Raw genomic sequence first — 18,808 nt, 5'->3', positions numbered from 1 at the left:
TTATTCAGCGGTATTCCAGTCACACATTGTTCACGCACTGGTAACTGTCAACCGCCATGGGGATCACGCGACCTCGGTTCACCCGGATATTCCACCCCAAGCAAAGTTAGTTTGCGCACTGGCAAGGTTTAATCGCGCATTGTACAGCATGGGAGCGATTAGCCTCTACCAGGCCCCGAAGATGGCTGGAAAATAGTAGAAATTGGCCAAATAGAGTGAATGGTATGCTAAGGGAGTCGGCTACGGATAGAGGGCCAACCATGCCATCCACGGGGACAGCTAGAGATTGCAAACTGTAACTTCTATAGGCGACTAACTTCTCTGGCATGTTATCCGTTTGTTTGGCCAATTTCTACGATTTTTTCGGCGACCTGTGGAGCCTGGTAGAGCAGGGGAGCGATGGCATCTAAAAGTTTCATGCATATATAAACATATAAAGAGAATTTGTTGATTTCATACTATGGTAACTCAATATTTTCACAACTCTTTCAACGTTTTGGCACCGCATTTCTTTAAAGCTGCACTATGTAAGATTTGGTCAATACAGAAAGTCAATTTTTCTACCATTTCTTTACATGGTATGTTGAATAAACATTGTAGAATGACATACCAGTATTCAGGAAGGAATGTTTCAACATCATTGCACCATATAAACCAGTTTAAAAACTGAACTTTCAAAGCCAGTTGGCAGTCGGGGCAGTGTGGACTGTATAGGATAAAAAGCAAACAAAAGTCGAAATAAACTGAAACGAAATTCCAAACGACTCAGCAACCAAAATATTAGCACCATGGCGATATCATGACGGAACTATTTCTAACGAGAAAATGTTTCAGGAAGTTTCAATTTATTTTGCTTTAGAACAACGTTGAAGATATTTGATGACAACAGGTGAAATACGATCTCTTTGACCTACATAAATGATTTGCACACGGCACAGCGACACTTTAGTTTTTAATCAAAATACAAATCGAATGAATTGTCTTGGTGATGACTTCTCCGGCATGGTACAAATTGGTCTAAATTTAGATTCAAAATCCCAAATCACTGACGAACAAATTTCAGTGAAGAACAGATAAAGAACCGTTTAGACGTCCCCCGGGACAGGCAACCTACTTCCATATATGGTAGTGCCAGAACTTGAAGAACCACTTTTTTTGCAATTAAATTACCTTCTTCCATATATGGACATGTTCCTCGGGGATGTCCTCATTATTCATCTACTTTAAGACAATTCTTCACGCCATAAAGGAATAGTCTAAACCTGTTATCAAAGGTCATCAATTTTACAGGCACACATATTTTCCAGGCTTTTCGCACGCATGTGTTATCTGGAGTTAAGCGGAATTGACGGGAAGCTACACGGAACCCCACTGTCACGCCAGGTGTTTTAAAGACTGTTGTCTCTCTCATCTCCACCGCCCTGGGCTCTTCTGTCGCCATCTTGGACAATTACTGTCTCTCCCGTCCCGTGATTCCACGTCACAAACATCCTTGTTATTGTTCAAACCTGAGTAACCGGCAACGATCCGCTCTACGTCACCAGCTTTTTTCCACTCCCACCGGGGAAGGTTTTATTTAGGGTCGCGGGCGGTTGTGATCCCAGTTTGATCTAGTTGGGACCGCGACCGAACACACACAGACGTTACCCCGGTTCCAGCACCACCATGCCGGTGAGCCGTCTCTACGGTCAGGAAAACAGAAAGACGGCAGGACAAAAGCTCGCCCGAACCGACAGCGAGGAAGAACTGTCTGCCCTGTCAGACAGGAATTACAATCCGCGCTCCTCGGGCGCCATCTTAGGTGGAGTGCCGGGCAAGCGAGCCCGATTCCGATCGCCGGGGTCCACCATGCAAGCCAACGGGACGGCAACGACGGGAGGAGGCGAGGACATGGCCGCCCGTCGCCGGGCCTTGATGGCCGTCAAGATGGCCAACACGTTCATGAACTGTAAAAATTACGAGAAGGCCCTGAAGCACTGGACCGACGCGGTCGAGGCGTGCCCCACCTGTCCAGACTACCTGGCGGGGAGGGCCGGTTGTAACATCATGCTCGGCAAGTACGAGGACGCCATTATGGATGCCGTCCAAGCCACCGACTTCGCCCCGGACTGCGTAGACGCGTACTGCAGTCACGGGGAGTGCCTACTGGCCCTGGGACGCCCCAAAGAAGCCACCGCAGTCTACACCAAAGCACAGATGCTCGAGCCAAAAAATCAGGCCATTTCCAGTGACCTCCGGGTCGCCAAGGACCTGATTCATTTGCAGTCTTTCGCCGAGCGTGACATGGAGAAAGGCGACTACAGGCGGGTGTTGTTTTACATGGACAAAGCTATCAAGCAGGTCCCGCAGTGTGCTAAATACAGGGTGTACAAGGGAGAGAGTATGGTCATGATGCGGAACTACAACGAAGCACACGAAGTGCTAGGCGAGGTTCTGGAGTACCAACCTCAGAACGTGGACGCTCTGTACGCCATGGGACTGTGTCTGTACTACCAGGGCAACATTGACGACGCCTTCGTACACTTCGAACAAGTGTTGGACATTTCTCCGGAACACGAGAAGACCAACGCCGCACTAGAAAAGGCCCAGACGCTTGCCACCAAGAAAGAAGAGGGTAACGATGCCTTCAAGGCAAACAAATACGAAGAGGCGTTCGACAGGTATACAGAGGCTCTCGCCATTGACCCACTGATCGACTTGACGAACTCAAAACTGTACTACAACCGCGCCGTGGTCTGTGTAAAAATGAACAAACTCATGCAGGCTATCGAAGACTGCACAAACGCCATCAGATTGGATGAATCATACACAAAAGCATACCTCCGGAGGGCAAAGTGCTACATGGAAATGGAACAATTCGAACAGGCTGTTTCCGACTACGAGAGGGCGTGCGAACAAGACAGAACGCCCGAGCACTTGCAGTTCCTTCAAGAAGCGAAGAAGGCGCTGAAGAGAAGTACTTCAAGGGACTATTATCAAATCCTGGGGGTAGAGCGAACGGCAAGCGTGGATGTAATCAAGAAAGCGTACAGAAAGAAGGCAAGGGAATGCCACCCGGATAAGAATGTGGATTCGAGCGAGGAAGAGAAAGCCATACAGGAGAAGCGGTTTAAGGAGATCAGCGAAGCGTACGGTGTGCTGTCAGACGCCGAGGAAAAACGACGGTACGACCTGGAACAGGCCATGGAGGGGGCACAGGACGCTTTCGGGGGATTCTCTAAGTTCGGAACTGGTAACGTACCGCCCCAGACGCAAAGGACTGGTAGATTTGGACACGCAAATATGTTCAACGCTAACCAAGGAGCTAACCCGGGAGCTAACCAAGGGGGAAGACAACGTTATGGGTTTGCTAGCAGACCATTCACAAGTAGCCGATTCACAAGTAGCCGATTTCATAATGTATGACGCAATGAGGGTTAGGTCTTAAGTATGCATACTTCCTGTTTAGAGCAAGTAGATACTTATCAAACTAAGACAAAACATGTCTAGCGCTAGTTTCACAGCATTGTCGGCCTTTTTCTTAGCTTGAAAATTTATCTGTCGGTAGAATTCATCACGACAAAGAAATTGTTTATTTACTGCAGTCGTTTTATTCTCAATCACTTTAAAAAAAAAAAAGGAGTAATGTTGGTGAAAGGTTCTGGCAAGGACGTACATGATGTATATCGCCCTCAGTTTTTTCTTTCACTCAATAATATATTTGGAACTGTATTCTATTTTCATTGGCATTGGCATGTAAAGAGCACTGAAACTGTATTTCCAATGTTTTCTATGCAGGCTATATTGTTCACTGCGAGCTTATGTTTAAATATCTGTTCTGTGAACAGTACATGCTATTCTATTATTTAAGAGTAGATTTTGTACAGGTGGGGCATGGTGCAATGGTAGAGGGTTATGGTGAATAAATGCCTTTATCTTCTCGGTTATTTAAAAGTCTTTGTTGGTTTTGTTTGTTGGTGTTAGTTTAAGATGAACCCGTTTGTAAGAATATGTTTGTATGGGCTATTCTCCAGCCTCCATAGCAGGGTTTCTGGGCCTTTTGTGGCTTATAATACACTTTCTGTATGCCTTCTTTTTGTACTGGGTCCTATGGCTGCACAAACGACCCAGTACAAAAAGAAGTCAATGCAAAAAGTGCAATATAAGCCCTAAAATTGCACAGAGAGTCTGCCATGGAGGCTACTATTCTCTGTGTACTAGTACTTAAAAAAAAAAAAAAAAAAACATCCACCGAAGTTCTGAAAGACACAAAAAATTCAGTGGAGCACTATACATAGAATACACTTTCGGTGTAGCACCATGGAATCAAGAAATCATTCGTAATAACGGGTACATTACCAAAACATGACGGTAATTTCCCAAGAGTGCATGATTTGCAACTTCTAAAAGCGTCGACTCAAAGATATGACGACCATAATTATGATTCAAGCATCATAATTGGGGGTCGTTGTTAGGATCATTTCCCGTCAACAGAAGTAGTCAAATTATAGGCGTTGTTTTTCTAGTTCCGCCGATTCTCTGGGTATAGTGGTTTAATTACTGTTTCCCCTTGAGATCCTACAATTGCTTTATATGACACAGTAAAGATTCCCATTTCTGCAAATTGCTTCGGTTATCTTCTGCTGTGTCAGCTGGCCGGTATGATATGTAAAGTTCCAGTATGGACGGAGTAGTATAACCAGTAGATTAATCTACGGGCGTAATTGTGACGCTTCATATGAAAAATATGATAACGCCAAGAATCATGAAAAATTGGCAAAGGCCTAATCCCAGTCACCCATTCTCTATCTGCTATATTGTCTTTTTCCAGGGCCTTCCGGACAACATTGTTACCATTAGTCATAATTAAAACCCTACCTGTGTAACAATGACACATACATCACAAAGGAAACTGTTGTCCCGAAAGACGGAAGTGGTTTGGAAAAGTAGAAAGCTTTTAGAATTTCCTGAAAAGTAGGGAAATGACATTGATCCCCTCAATTACGTCGTGAGAAAACAAACATTAAAAAAATGCCACCAATTTCAGTGACCCCGAATGCTTAACCAAAACGACCGGTATGTTACAGAAATCTCTCTCAATATTCTAAATACCCTTCATACAATATTGTTGTTCTAGCTTTTGGATTTCACCGTTTAGAAATATTGACATGGGGGTAAAAGTTCCTATTAAAAAACAAAACATTGTTTACATTATTTACACGCAAGTCGTAAGTCGTTTGGGTCACCAGTAGTTCAGAACCACCTGGGCGGAAAATCTTGGCAAACGTCTCAACCGGAGGTGCCATTGTTCCAGCACATACCTCCGCAGCTGTGTAAGGAGCGAAATGCAGGCATTTCCAAAGAAAGTTTGTTCAGTTGGACCTCGACGAGCATCTAAGTCATTTTTTTTTCTCTGTGTTCTACATGTCGCCATACTTCTGTCGTATTTAAACCACTTTCCGCTGTGACAGGCCCAAGCACCTGGCTACCTTCTGTGAACGATTTGACCCAGTACTGAATTTCAAAGATACGTCTGTCCCCTACAGACTCCAACCTCTATGTTAAGACTTGTTTATAAGCAAGAAAGGAGGATCAAAGAGTTAGTATAGTATCTTTTTAGATTATCTTTCTTCTGTGACAATTTTAGGTGGCATTCGTGTGACTGGACAATGCATGCCTTGAGGCACAGATCCCCCGACTGCGCTCTCACGGCTAGCGCTCGTAATTACCTTCAAGCAGATCTGGGGCAAGGTAGTATCCAAAATGCTAAACACTATGACACAGGTGTGGGGGGGGGGGTGTTGGGGTAGCAGAAAGTGACTGCCAGAAACCCTTACCCACTCGGAGGTACATGCACCAGAAAAGAATGATCAATTGACCGTCTTCGTTTTTTTTTACTTTGAAATCCTCTCAAAGAGCAAGACATGACATCAGTCAGAGAATTGAATTTTCAAAATCGAATATTTATAAATCTACGATCCCCCCACCCCACAAATCCTGTCTACGAGCAGAGTCTATGCTTAGCCCTTTGGAATTCTGTGCTGTCTCGCCCCTGTAGAGCTGCTTGGAAATTACACGCCTCGGGCATGTGCACGTTTCCACACACGTGCAGATGCACGTTTCGCCGCCAGGTGGAGTCCTGCACCAGAGCAGATGTAGACAGGCAAATCCGTAACCGTTCTCAAGCTCCAGGATCCCGGAACACTGGGCCTTTCCCTAGGACAGATGGCTACTGTCTTGGCCCATAGATGTTCCATTGGCCCATGGATACAGTTTTGGTCAATGGATAGTGCCAACATAACGAATTTGCCACCAGAAGATTTGCTTAGGCGCTCTCGCTGCGACCTAAATCGGAGTTTTGTAACCTTTGACTTCATAGTTGGAATATCATTAGAATTGTAAAAGTACTAGTATGATTAAAAAGACGTCAAAACACACAAAGCGTAAAAAGACTTTTTATCAATGAAATTCGTTGAGCGCTCTGTTGAACTAAACAAATGTAGGTCGCAAAGAGCGCGCGGCGAGAGCGCCGTCCTAATTGAATGGGAGTATTAAAATTGTCATTCGGTTTAGTAATTTTCTTTTTTTTATGTATAACCCCCTTTGCAACACCACCCTTATTACGTGTACCACAGTAATAAGTCTAAGAACCAAATACTAAGTTAATCTCCTGATGACAGACAATGTTCTTTCACAATGTTTGCAACACACTCCGGGAATTGAGGATTTTTTCATCCGTCTACAGAGATTCTAGGTCTGACTAGACTGTGAAAATCAAGAAAACGGATCGAAGAATGCGGGCTTATCAAATCCGGGTAATTGCGGGTACTACGGCCCAGAACGATTGTTTTAGGACATACAGGAGGATATAGTTTTATCTGTCCTTCACTGTCAATCTGGTTTTCGTAAACCTCTATCACTGATATCTCATATTTTCTAACACCTGTCAGTCATCTGATCATAAGTAAAAGCAACACACCCATTAATCAGTAGGTGGCGCAGTTGTACGTGTCTTTTGTGAAGTGTCTCAAACGAGCAAACCTACAAGTAAAATTGCGAATGTCTTTGCACAGGAATTAGATGCACGGTGACGAATTCAACCCATATGATTTAACAAGTGTAAGTTCATGAAGTTAAAACCCACAATTTGATTGGTCGCAAAATTACGATCCGTGTAGTTATTTATTTGAATATACAAAATGTAACAACTGCACAATGGAAAAATCGGTAACGTAAATATGTAAAAACTACTTTGTAATTAGAAAAAAATACTCATGATTAGCCCCACTCGATTGTAACACTATATCAAAGACATATGGTAGCCTTTATTGTTTTTAAAAGTGATTAGGATGTTAAGTTTTGTTCTATACTTCTATTTTGTACGACGTTTACTAATTGCCGTGCAATCAAGTTCTTCTTCTATTGATCAACACAATGTACTACATGTATTAGAGACAGCTAGTGCTGCATACCCCATTTACCCAAACTATTGTTCAGGTTCAGGTCCGAGTGGATCCAAGACCAGGGATCAGGTTCAGGTCCGGACTTATGTAAAATTCCATGTTAACAAAAAGTTGACATACAATTTGAGAAAAAAACAAACTATACATGCAAAATTATATACAGTCAGTAGTAAACAGAAACAACTCAGTCATAAGGCCACAGCAAGTAATTTTTATGGATGACATCAGCGCGCTCATTAATTTTCGCCTGATTTCGAAAAAAAAAAAAAAAAAAGAAAGTTCATTGCCCTCCGACAGTGGTCAACATGCCAAAAATTGGCAAATATGTCGTAAACATTGACAGTCTAAGGTGTTTCATTGCATATGAATACCCAGTGTAGTTCCTGGCTCTTCCTGCCCATGATGGTATGACAAGCTGTTTTCTGTGTTTGTTCTAGTTAATTGAGCTGTATACACATCTTCAAGAACAGTTAAATGTTGACAGTCTAAGGTGTTTCATTGCATATGAATACCCAGTGTAGTTCCTGCCTATGATGGTATGATAACAAGCTGTTTTCTGCATTTGTTCTAGCAAGGATATTTTATAAAAAATGGGGGGGGGGCGGTCTAGTTAATTGAGCTGTATACACAAGGTGTTTCATCGCATATGAATTCCCAGTGTAGTTGCTTCAGATGATGGCACAACAAGCTATTTTCTTCATTTGTTGTAGTTAGTCTATTGAGATGTATACACATCTACAAGGACATGTTTACATCAAATCAAGGTGGTTTTATATTATATATGAAACCTCATTGGTTGAATACAGGAATAAAAGACCCGTTGTTCATGATATCATATTTCGTCGCCTCAACTCTTTTTAACAAGACTTATGATCTCAAAATTTGAAAATATAGGAATCTTGTTTTTTTTGGCCCGCCTTGTTTTTTTTTCGCCCTATCTTATTAGTTTGGAGTCTGCGGAGGATGTCATCCATAAAATTTACTTGCTGTGGCCTAACCACAAAAACAGCAATGTTTTGTCTGTTTCCAGTGCAAATTTCACAATCTATGGAAGGTTTGAGATGGTATGGTTTAGAACAAAAAGGAGAATATAAGCGAGAGTCCGGACATGGTTCCTGACGTTTAGTTTTTTGGGACATGAACCTAAACGTTTTTACAAGTCCAGTCTACGGTCCGGAGTCTAGGTACGCAGCACTAATCAGAGATACGGTAGTTTTGTGCCACTGAGACTCTGGCTTCAAGTGCCAAATACTACATATTGCGACGTTCTCCTCAACGGTTGCGTGCGTAAAGACTAGGCGTGCCCAATGAACATATCGCTAAAACATACCAGGGATCACAATGATTATTGTACTTTTTCAACGAATTATGATCACAATACTCGGTTTGAATTGACGTCATTTTTCATCACAATACTCGCTGCGAATTGACGTCATTTTTCATCACGAAACTCGCTATAAATAGACTTTTTTCTTTCTTTCCAGATCCATCAAATATTTATATATTGTCATGTCAAGTAATAACTCTAAGTTGCTAACACTTTGTCAAATCAATAAGAGACAAGATATAACTCAGAAAGGAAGGTGTTCAGTAGTCTCCAAGCAGGCCTACGGGATGCAAAGACCGTATCCAACTGGCAGAAGGTTTTTTTTATAGTTGCTGTAAAAACTCCTTCTGCCAGTTGGATACGGTCTTTGCAATCCGTAGGTCTACCTGGAGACTAGGTGTTCAGATGTTTTACGGCATTCTCATCGTAGTGATATTAATATTACTAACGACTTTTCATGGTGGCTTACAAAGCATAGATCTCCATTCACCTTTCGGTGCACACATGCAGGAAGGCGAATTGTTTCACACAATAGGACTTACTGGTGGATTACCTACTTACTCGTGAATAGTGCCTAGCCTCATAAATAATTCCTGTCTCTATTGTCCACGGGGCCCAGGAAATTCACCTGTACGGAGTCATTGGGGGTGAGATGAGACAATATTGCGCCACCAATCACGCGTCGACACGGCCGTCATTATAAAGACATGGAATATTGAAGCCATAAAAGGGAGGAATGATCCTCAACTACTGGAGAATAACAACGTTAACTCAGCAAGAAAGTAGACAAGATTCGGCATCGCTAAAAACGCTTCACTCATGCATATTTTGAGTAGTCGTAAGTCTTCAAATGCAATTGTGGAAGTGTTTTAACAGTTATCACCCTATTGGAGAAAATGCTTGTCACGTAAATTCAAGGCGCAAACAGCAGAACAGGTAACGTTAACGTTAAGTTAAGGTTAACTTTATTTTGTATTTCTATCTCAGTTCAGTGATGACAGGATATAATACAACACAACCCTGCGATGAAATTTACATGCTCTCCTTTAATTTGCGTTGTCAGAAAACATGTTAGTGCAGATTCTTTCCTGACCTAAGCCCCATTGCCCCAACAGGTGTCTTGTTTACCTGCATTTGATGTTGACACACGGCCAGTCAGCTCATGAATATTTAATTAGCTTCGCCAAGATGGCGACGGGGCCATCCCTGTTGCTGGTGTGTCTGCTGTGGTGGGCAAGCCAGGCCCTTCAAGCCGCCGGCTGGACACACTGGGTCGTCACCGAGGACGGGAGGATACAACAACAGGTGAGGAAGACAGACATGTCTCTGTCTTTACGCTAGGATCGTAGATAGTCTTCTTAAACTTGTGCGTTTGGAGCGGGGAATGGGGGGTGGGGGGCACAACTCAGTGCCAGTTGAGTTAGCCACTATTCATTCTTCTGATAAAATGCCGCAGGCGATCTCAGCCAGGTGGTTACTTGTTCCGTGATTAGAAGAAACGACAAGTATTGCCCACATATGGTACACAACGAGGCAGGTAAAAACCACCAAAAGAACGCGGATGAAAAGTAATAGCAGACGACGCAAGCTAGAGTTGTTGCCATCATATACAGCCAAATTATTTTCCCACCCCCCTCCCACAACTCGGCCTGAACAAATAACAACAAACAAATTTGCGAATATCGTTATCTGTGTGTTCTCATTTTTTACACTAAAAGAGGGAAGCAGACGGTTTCACTTTCCCAGACATTCACACACACACGTCTTATCTGTGTGTGAATCTTAGTGAACCTTGTACTCCTGCCAAGGATTAAAGCCTTGAGGAATGAAAACACAGAAGCTAAAATCCAACTGCTGCAAATCAATTTGTTGTTTTACTATGGTGTCGATTACATCAGTTCAAAGACATGTGAATCTATGTATTTTCGCTACAGTATGTCGCTTGTTGTGCCAATTTTTACAAAATATATGTACATGTATGACAAAGCCAAATTCCATGATGATGACATGTTGCTGTCAAATTAATAAAATCTTTACTAACTTTGAATCGTTTTTATTATGATATAATATATTGAAACAATAATGCGGAGAGGGACAGCTATTCTCACTAGGATCTCCAAGAGAATGGATTGCTCTGGAACTGTCTGGAAATCCATGATATTCTTAGTTGCCATCGATGTCAATTTTCATCTCCCTGCTTCTGCTAGAAGAAGTCACACTGAGGCAGACCCCTGTTTATCAACACACTCAAGGCTATCCCAAACCTCCCATCCCATCCTTAGGAAGATATGCACCCCGTACCAGTCATCCGCCAGTCCGAGTCTGCGAAATACTAGCTTTTGCAAACAGTACCACTTAATTTAAGTGGACAGCTTGATTATTTTTTGTAAACAATCCATTATTTTTGGTAGACCAAAGAAATCTTGGATTGAGTGCGTAAAGAAGGACATTACAGTGTGCGGCCTCACCAACGTGGACCCGCTTTGAAGTGCTACGTGAATACTGGCGGACTGCTGCCAACCCCTGCGTTAGGGAACCCCGTAGCAGTATAATCTATTCTAATACTGGATACTACTACTACTACTACTACTAAACAATCGTAGCATTACAATGTAAACAACTTAGCCTGGTACTTGTAGCCATACCACACGAATAACAGTTTATAATACCACAGTTCCATCCCCTTTCTCAAAGTACATTTGTAACACCACAATACAGGAACATTTTTTGGTGTACCAGTTACATGAATATGATGGACAAGTTTATGAGGATCATGTTATCTTCAGTTGATAACATTTATTGAAAGACACCGGGAACATTTTGCAGGCAGATAAACATGAGTCCATGCCCTTGGCTGTGGTCTAATTGAGGTGAAAAGGCGTCTATGTTTATAAACGTTACTAAAAGCTTGTAGTGTCTGCCAAGTGGCAAATGTCAGATTCTGTGCTGCCGTGTGTGGTATTCAACTGTCTCCTAAAGTTCAATGTTACTGCTGTCAGCAACAATCTGACTATGAATCGGAATGAACACACACTCACAGTGTAACACTAAATCAAATTACTTCGATGAAGGTTAGACATCCATGTAATAAGATACGGCAAATAGCAGTTACTCAAGCAACTGAATATGATTTTGGAAATGTTCAGACGATTCAAGTAGCATCTATTCTGCTACTTTTCGTCAATGACACTGAGCAAGATTTGTCGATCTGCAGGTTTTTGAACACAAACCATAAATTGACATGCAAATAAAGTGTCTTTTCTCTTTTTGTCTTTTTGATTAGAGGATACAAGTGCAAGCTTCGTACTATATCCAGCATATATATATAGGAAGTTGTTTTAAGCCATCCCATACATCCTAGCTATCATACCCTCATATGTAGAATGAAAGTGTGTAATCTTTAACATGCTAAAGATGTTGCTCTACTAAGTTAAACATCGGACTTGCAGCTTATACTATAGTCTGCCATTTTAACAAATCAGCTGTAACAACTACAGTTGTTGACGAGGGATCAAACCCCAATTTTTCCACATGGAACTGCAAATCAACTAGCCACTATGTTACATGCAAGTTGCACACACATGGCACGATAAAAATTAAGTTTTGATCCTGTGCAGCCCTTGCTACAGCACAATGTACCGTTAACAATGGGCTTTTTGTAAGGTATGTAATGATCTAATCGAGTGAAGACTGTGGAGTTACATGTATATAATCATCTCGGGCTTAGGATGACCTTGGTACTTTTGTTGTGTTGAATTCCTGTTGCATCAGTCAGACGGCCACTTCACCATTGTTTATAATCCGTTTCTGGCAGACTCCCATACACACAGACATCCGCAGCACTTTTCAACATATAAATGCCGTCTGTGTCGCTTCAGGTCAAGGATTGTTGTGCCTTTATGTCCAAAATACAGACAAACAGATCTATTTTTCCTGTTTGATTGTAGCTTTGAAATGCCAGTTCATTGACTTTGCCAAATGTAACCTTAAAATTCTTCCAGGGAAACTTTATATATGTGGGGTACATGTATATGTACAAGTCTCTATTGCGTATTATAAGGAATATCTAATCTGTTTTTCAAGCCCAATGTCATCTTGAAGGTGTATTTTCAAAGTTTTGTTTTGTTTCTACTTTGAAGCAAACACCAGAATTATATTTAATCTAATACTTTACCGTAAATTACATTTTCATAGATAACCTATGATTACATGATACGTATTGGACTGGTATACAAAATTGATTCTTGAAGAAAGAAAACATGTTGATGTTGCATTGGGCAAAATATAAGTGAAAGTCAATATGCTTCATGATCAGCTAGAATAGTATAAAGGTCCCAAACAGTAATATTGTAATTACTGGTATTGTTGCAATGTTACTATTGTTAGTACAGGTACAAGCTCATTTGAACTGGCATGTTAAGATGCGGAACATATCAATCATTCATTAGTTTGTTTGTTAGTTTGTTCATTCCTTTCTTCATTCATTCACACATACATTTGTCTCTGATTCATTTTGTAGTTAGTCAATTGTTACATTGCAATTTATATTGCATTTGAACTGCAGTTTCTTTTAGTCTGATGCAAATTCTATTTACCAACAGGTTTCTGATTGTAGTTTTCTGTTTTTCCTCCCAGTTTGAGTCTCCGCTAAACATCAAGCGGACGGACGACCTTGTGATGTTCATGCGTCAGGCGGAACGGACCGAGCAGATCTCACAGATGCAGAAGGACCTCCTGGCACAGAAAATACACATAGAGGAAACCGAGGACAAGGTACACTCAAATTCTGTAGGTTTAGCCTTCGGAGAGTTATGTCATTATCATAATGTAAAATTACCTTTTTTTCATATATGACTGCCAGGTCGGTAGCTTGGCTCGGTTATTTGAGCTATGCTGGAAAAATATGTCTTTTATGCAGTATACTGTACATACTATGAAAACCATTCTAGATATCACAAGATTTAGTTGTACAGAAATACATTATATGCTTTGCTGCATAAGCATTTTGGTCAAAGTTAGACTATCATAGTGTTACACCTAAAATCCTCTGTTAACATTTATTAGTGCATAGCATGTTGTTAGTGGTATTTTAGACAACCAACCTGCTCAAATCTAGGACAAAGAAATATGGCTGGGAGACAAAAAGGAAAAAAAAGAAATCGCTAAATACAAACAGTTCGGAGATGAAATTACAAGGTTTTGCTGCTATACAAGCCTGACAGACTCAAATCATTCTCTAGCTTTAGTAAAAGCCTTTTTCATTAGATTAGTGACTTCAAAAGGAACATAATGAAATGAAATTCTGTGTGCTTCAAATTTTGCGTGTCTCTCCTTTTGTTGAGTGGTGTTAAAGTTTTAGTGTTTGGAGTCCAGACAATGTGTCATAGCAAGTCACCCCATGGCCTTTGTTTGTGTCGGTGTGGTACTGAGACTTTACTCGTTAGTGATTCTACAGGTGAAGGTATAAAGTCATGCGTTTTCATGTGTGTGAATCCACAGAGTCGACTCCCAGCGTGTTATGCAATGCTCAGGTCAGGGGTCATATGAAAATCAGTGAAGGCACTTTGCGCAAATTTGGAAATACGTTTCTTACTCTTTATGCCATAATATTTCGGTACCTGTTCAAAGTTTTTGTGCATGTTGTTGTGCGAGTTGGTCATGATTCGAAGCGAGACAATACGTAACTGCGGTCATCACACCGCCGGCGCAGCTGGGCGTTCCAAGTCACTTCGCAGCCCCCGGGTGTAAACAGAACCCTCCTGATACGACTCCAAGTCGACTCAAAAACATGTACAAACATGTACAAACTACAATAATTGTATCACACAAGCTAAACCAACAATAGAAAATTGCACCATTCCAACATTGTACCAATTCCATAGTCATTTTAGCTTATGTTTATTTAGTAAATTGACAAAATGAGTTTTGATGGACAATTGATTTCAACCAGCTTGAATTTTCCCAGGTACATGACTGTATAACCCACACTTCAAGTTTTTTAGGATGCCATGTCACCTGACTATCCAAGGCCATTAAGACAAAGACAAACCAATCGTTTGTTGGACTCCACAATGACTCATTGTTATGTTATTCTCATGTGCTTGTACACAGTTCTCAAGGCAATAGACGCACATTAAAAGATACTTTTGCACAGTTTTGTCATCGACCGATGATGATGATGATGATGTACAGTTTAATTTGAAATTTGATATGTGTGTGATCTTTTTGCCTGTCCTAAGTAGTATATACATGTATAGAGGGTAAATTGTAATGTTGGGAAATAATTTCGAACCAAAAGTCAAGCCTCTGTCTCTCTGAACCCACGGAACGTTGACGACCTTGCTGCATCCTAAATTGAATTTGTGTTATTCTTGATTTAGTAATGGGAATATCATGCAGAATGCACAAGTATGGATAAAAGGACAGCAAAACACACAAAGTATAAAAAGATTTTTTTTTATCGATGAAATTCGTTGAACACTCGGTCGGTCGTAGTGAGGTGGCCAATGTGCCGCGGGCCCAGTGAGATAAGAGCTTTAGAGAGGTCTAACTTACTAATCTTTTCCATTGGTTTGAACCCGAATTGTTTACCAAGCAGAAGTTGAAATACTTCAGAAATGTCAGTTGATCCAAATTATATTCTAACTTTCCGGTTATAATTTTTTTTTTTCAGGAGACAAACTTGGAGCAAACCTTTTATAAGACAGATCCGGATTGTCGTGCAGCCAAGAGACAGCTGACAGACTTTGACTTGTACATCAGTACTGTGTTACCGCTGGAGAACAAAGGCATCAGGTGGGGAAGGTTTTTGTGTAATCACTTTCACCAAGAATTGGAGATGGTTATGTTTTAGCTTAGGTGCTCTGTGTGTGTGTGTGTGTGTGTGTGTGTGTGTGTGTGTTGGTATGTAATGTGTTTGTGTGTGTGTGTATGTGTATTTTTATTCTGGAAATGCTGACGTCATGACTTTTGTGTGGTACATTTGTAGATCATTGTAAGGGCACAGTATTGGAAGAATCCATAGCTGACTTTCTTCTGATTGACAGGTTTGGATAAAATGTGTGATCGACTGAAATGATGATGATGATGTAGTTTGGTTCTGGCTGTGTCACAAGCACATTTAACAGTTACTTTTACAAATGGCCCATTAAAAATTAGTACAATTAGTATTTACCCGGTGCAAAGGAGCATTCCGGACATATTCTCCTTTGCCCATATATCACTTATTGGAAATTAACCATATTTCGACATTTGGAAGAAAAGCAACCTTTCCGAGGGGCAGCCACGCACATGTTATTAACCATGTTGCTGTTCACCTGTGGATTTAAGCAAAAGATTGCAAAAAAAGTTGAAGTAGTCATTGAAATACACCTGCAAATTTCCATCTTAGGTTTGAGTGTTTCTGACCCACAAAACTGGGTAATTGCTAATGCCACCATTACTATATAGTACACAGGCTCTTCTTGTGCATGAATAATTAATGTAATAGAGATTCTTGTGTATACATCTGGAAATACACATGAGTGGTCAGATAGCTGTTGGCAGTAAATTGTCCCCCACCCATTGGTTAATAATAAATGAGGTTTTCAGATAATTATGGAAACAAATTGATAGAAAGAAGTGGGTGGGTCCTGCAGCTGGCTGAAGCAAGAGCTGCAAACTTTTTGGGGTAGTTGTTATCTTTTAAGATGTGATATGATATGATATGTTGGTTTAAGAAATGACGAAGGAGACCAAGGAGATATATACGTTGTTGTATGGTTAACAGATATGTCACATATCATGCCAAAATGTGATATGATGTTTCTGTTATGAAATATTTGTTATATCAAAGTTTACAAATGTATTTGACATGATAGATATTGTACTTGCAGATTGGTTTAGTTAAAGCCTAGTCAAGATGCCATGGTGGTATTGTGTGGTTGCATAGTACATGTAGTTCTTTATTTTTATGTACAAGAAGGGGCAAAAGTTTCTTATCCTGCCTCCCCTTTTCATATTGATTTCAAATCCTTAGAGAACTGGACTGAAGCTAATCTCCAAGCAGATCTATTGGTGGCAAGGCAGTATCAAAAGGGCCAACCAGTATCAATAGCCACTGCATAATGCCACCGATAGATCTGCTTGGCGATTAAACTGAAGGCACCTTTAAATGTTTTTAAATTTCCAATATCAAAAGATTTATCTACAGTCATATACAAATATTATGCACTCCATCTCCTCAGAAGAAGATTCATTTGTGCTTACTCAAAGCTGTTGATATTGTTATTCATTCAGGTTGGAAGATTACATTAATGTCAGCAGGGAGGAACAGCCTGACAAAGTGCTTACCCCCGTATGTTCATCGATAGTGGAACTACCCTACAGTATTCATAGCCTTGAGCATCTCGAGGTAAGTTTTGCTTACACGCTCGTTCTCACTTAAATGTACACATTTTGTAATCTCCGTTACCGATTGAAATAAGACGTTCCTGGCATTAGTATATGCCACATATAAGATGTCAAACTGTAGTTTTTATGACGACTTAAAACTTTTCTAGCTTTATAAACGGCAGTTGCGTACCTTATATGTGGCATATCTTAATGTCAGGAACGTCTTACTTCTAACAACGGAGATTACAAAATGTGTACATTTAAATGAGAATGAGCGTACAGTCAGGAAAAAAGAGGAAAGAAACTGTATGATTTGATTGTTAAAATGATCATGAGTAATAATAAGGATAAGTAGGCTAAGAATTCACCAACAATTGGTCTGAATTTGTCACAGTTGCAGAGAACTGCAAAACGCTCCATGGAGCAGGATTTAGATGAAAAGACTACTGTGAAGGGCTGATGCAACAACAGCCTGCTGTAGCCGTTTGCCATGGCTCTAGTGCAGACAGACCAATTTCAAAAGTCATTCATTGATGGGGACAGGTGTAGCTACAGTAGATCGTGAAATCTTTGCTTTGCTTTTCATTTTTTGCGGTTTTCGAGGTGACCTCTTAATGTGAAATTATAACACGGTGAATGTATGTTTCTTTTTGATTCTACTGTGCTACAGAATTGTTTAAACCGGTAACTTAAAACACTGGAAAAACTTCCTTTTTTCCCTACTGATTTACAGTAATCCAGACACTTTGTTACAAATCTGTAACCTATATATGTTGGGCAGTCACAATGACTAGGGTTCAGTGACCTCAGTCTGGTTGGTAGTATGACTCACATTCAAGACTTTTGTGAAGAAGAGAAAGAAGAAAGAGTTAATTTGAGGGATCGGTTCTTCCTGGGAAAAATGCATGCCTTCACGCACATGTACATGTATCATGAACAGATGCTTGAAATAATGACTAATGCTATTGTTGTATATATTTGTCCCCCAGGCGTAACACACAAAAAAGCTTTGTCCTTGGCACCTTTTCTTATCGCCGATAGCATCTTGATAATGGTAGTGTTTTTAGCTGATGTTTACAGACTGAAAAACAAGAGCCAGTTCTCACAATGTGTTCACAAGTATCACACTTTACACTTCATTGAAACAGCCTATTGTGATATGCATTACATGTACTATATGTCCAAAGTAGCTAGTTATGGGACATTCCTTTTTTTGGTATGGCAAGGCTGCATTTTGTATTGTTTGTTAGAATATCTCTTAGATATACCCACAAATATTGCTGACACAATGTACAAATAAAACCAACGGTGCAACGTTTGTTTGTTGATGTCATTCAGGCGACATGTTGATGGTGAAAATGTTTTCCCTGTGTACACATGCCCTTTCACAGGAATGTCACCTCTGTGTATGTTCATGACAAATGGGCAGATTGCCATATACCTGATGTGCAAAGATGCATATCTATTTGTTTTGTCACTGGTCATGGGATGGGCTGAACAATAGAGTACACTATATTTAGTCTATATTTCACTATTCACTATATCTTGCCACTCAGAAAGTACCCATGGGTGAATATTAATTAGTGATAGGTGGAAATGAACATGGCAAGGAGGCCCAAATAACAATCTTTATTGACATAACAATAGAAGTACAGCGACTTATGTA

The 18,808-nt window shown here is 40.7% G+C and overlaps 1 protein-coding gene and 1 pseudogene across 7 annotated transcripts in view; both read left to right on the top strand.

Annotated features, from left to right (window-relative positions):
* Positions 1 to 969: 969 nt before the first annotated feature.
* Positions 970 to 3,926, top strand: LOC136429965 (dnaJ homolog subfamily C member 7 pseudogene; annotated as a pseudogene). The gene has a single exon (XR_010754835.1). The product of XR_010754835.1 is annotated as a dnaJ homolog subfamily C member 7 pseudogene (transcript).
* Positions 3,927 to 9,933: 6,007 nt separating this feature from the next.
* Positions 9,934 to 18,808, top strand: part of LOC136429963 (tetratricopeptide repeat protein 17-like) — a 32,834-nt gene continuing 23,959 nt past the window's right edge. For 5 of the 6 annotated variants that reach the window (XM_066420148.1, XM_066420152.1, XM_066420149.1 and 2 more), the window contains exons 1-4: positions 9,934 to 10,074; positions 13,405 to 13,542; positions 15,443 to 15,564; positions 17,047 to 17,161. In XM_066420148.1, coding sequence (XP_066276245.1) covers positions 9,958 to 10,074; positions 13,405 to 13,542; positions 15,443 to 15,564; positions 17,047 to 17,161 — 492 coding nt within the window. In that variant the 5' untranslated portion in view covers positions 9,934 to 9,957. The remainder of the gene's footprint in view (positions 10,075 to 13,404; positions 13,543 to 15,442; positions 15,565 to 17,046; positions 17,162 to 18,808) is intronic. The other variant, XM_066420151.1, reaches the window with a different exon arrangement.

The sequence above is a fragment of the Branchiostoma lanceolatum genome, chromosome 3, assembly GCF_035083965.1.
Source record: "Branchiostoma lanceolatum isolate klBraLanc5 chromosome 3, klBraLanc5.hap2, whole genome shotgun sequence".
NCBI classification, from domain to species: domain Eukaryota; kingdom Metazoa; phylum Chordata; class Leptocardii; order Amphioxiformes; family Branchiostomatidae; genus Branchiostoma; species Branchiostoma lanceolatum.
Note: the sequence above shows the minus strand (reverse complement) of the source record. Positions and strands in the feature narration are given on the sequence as shown.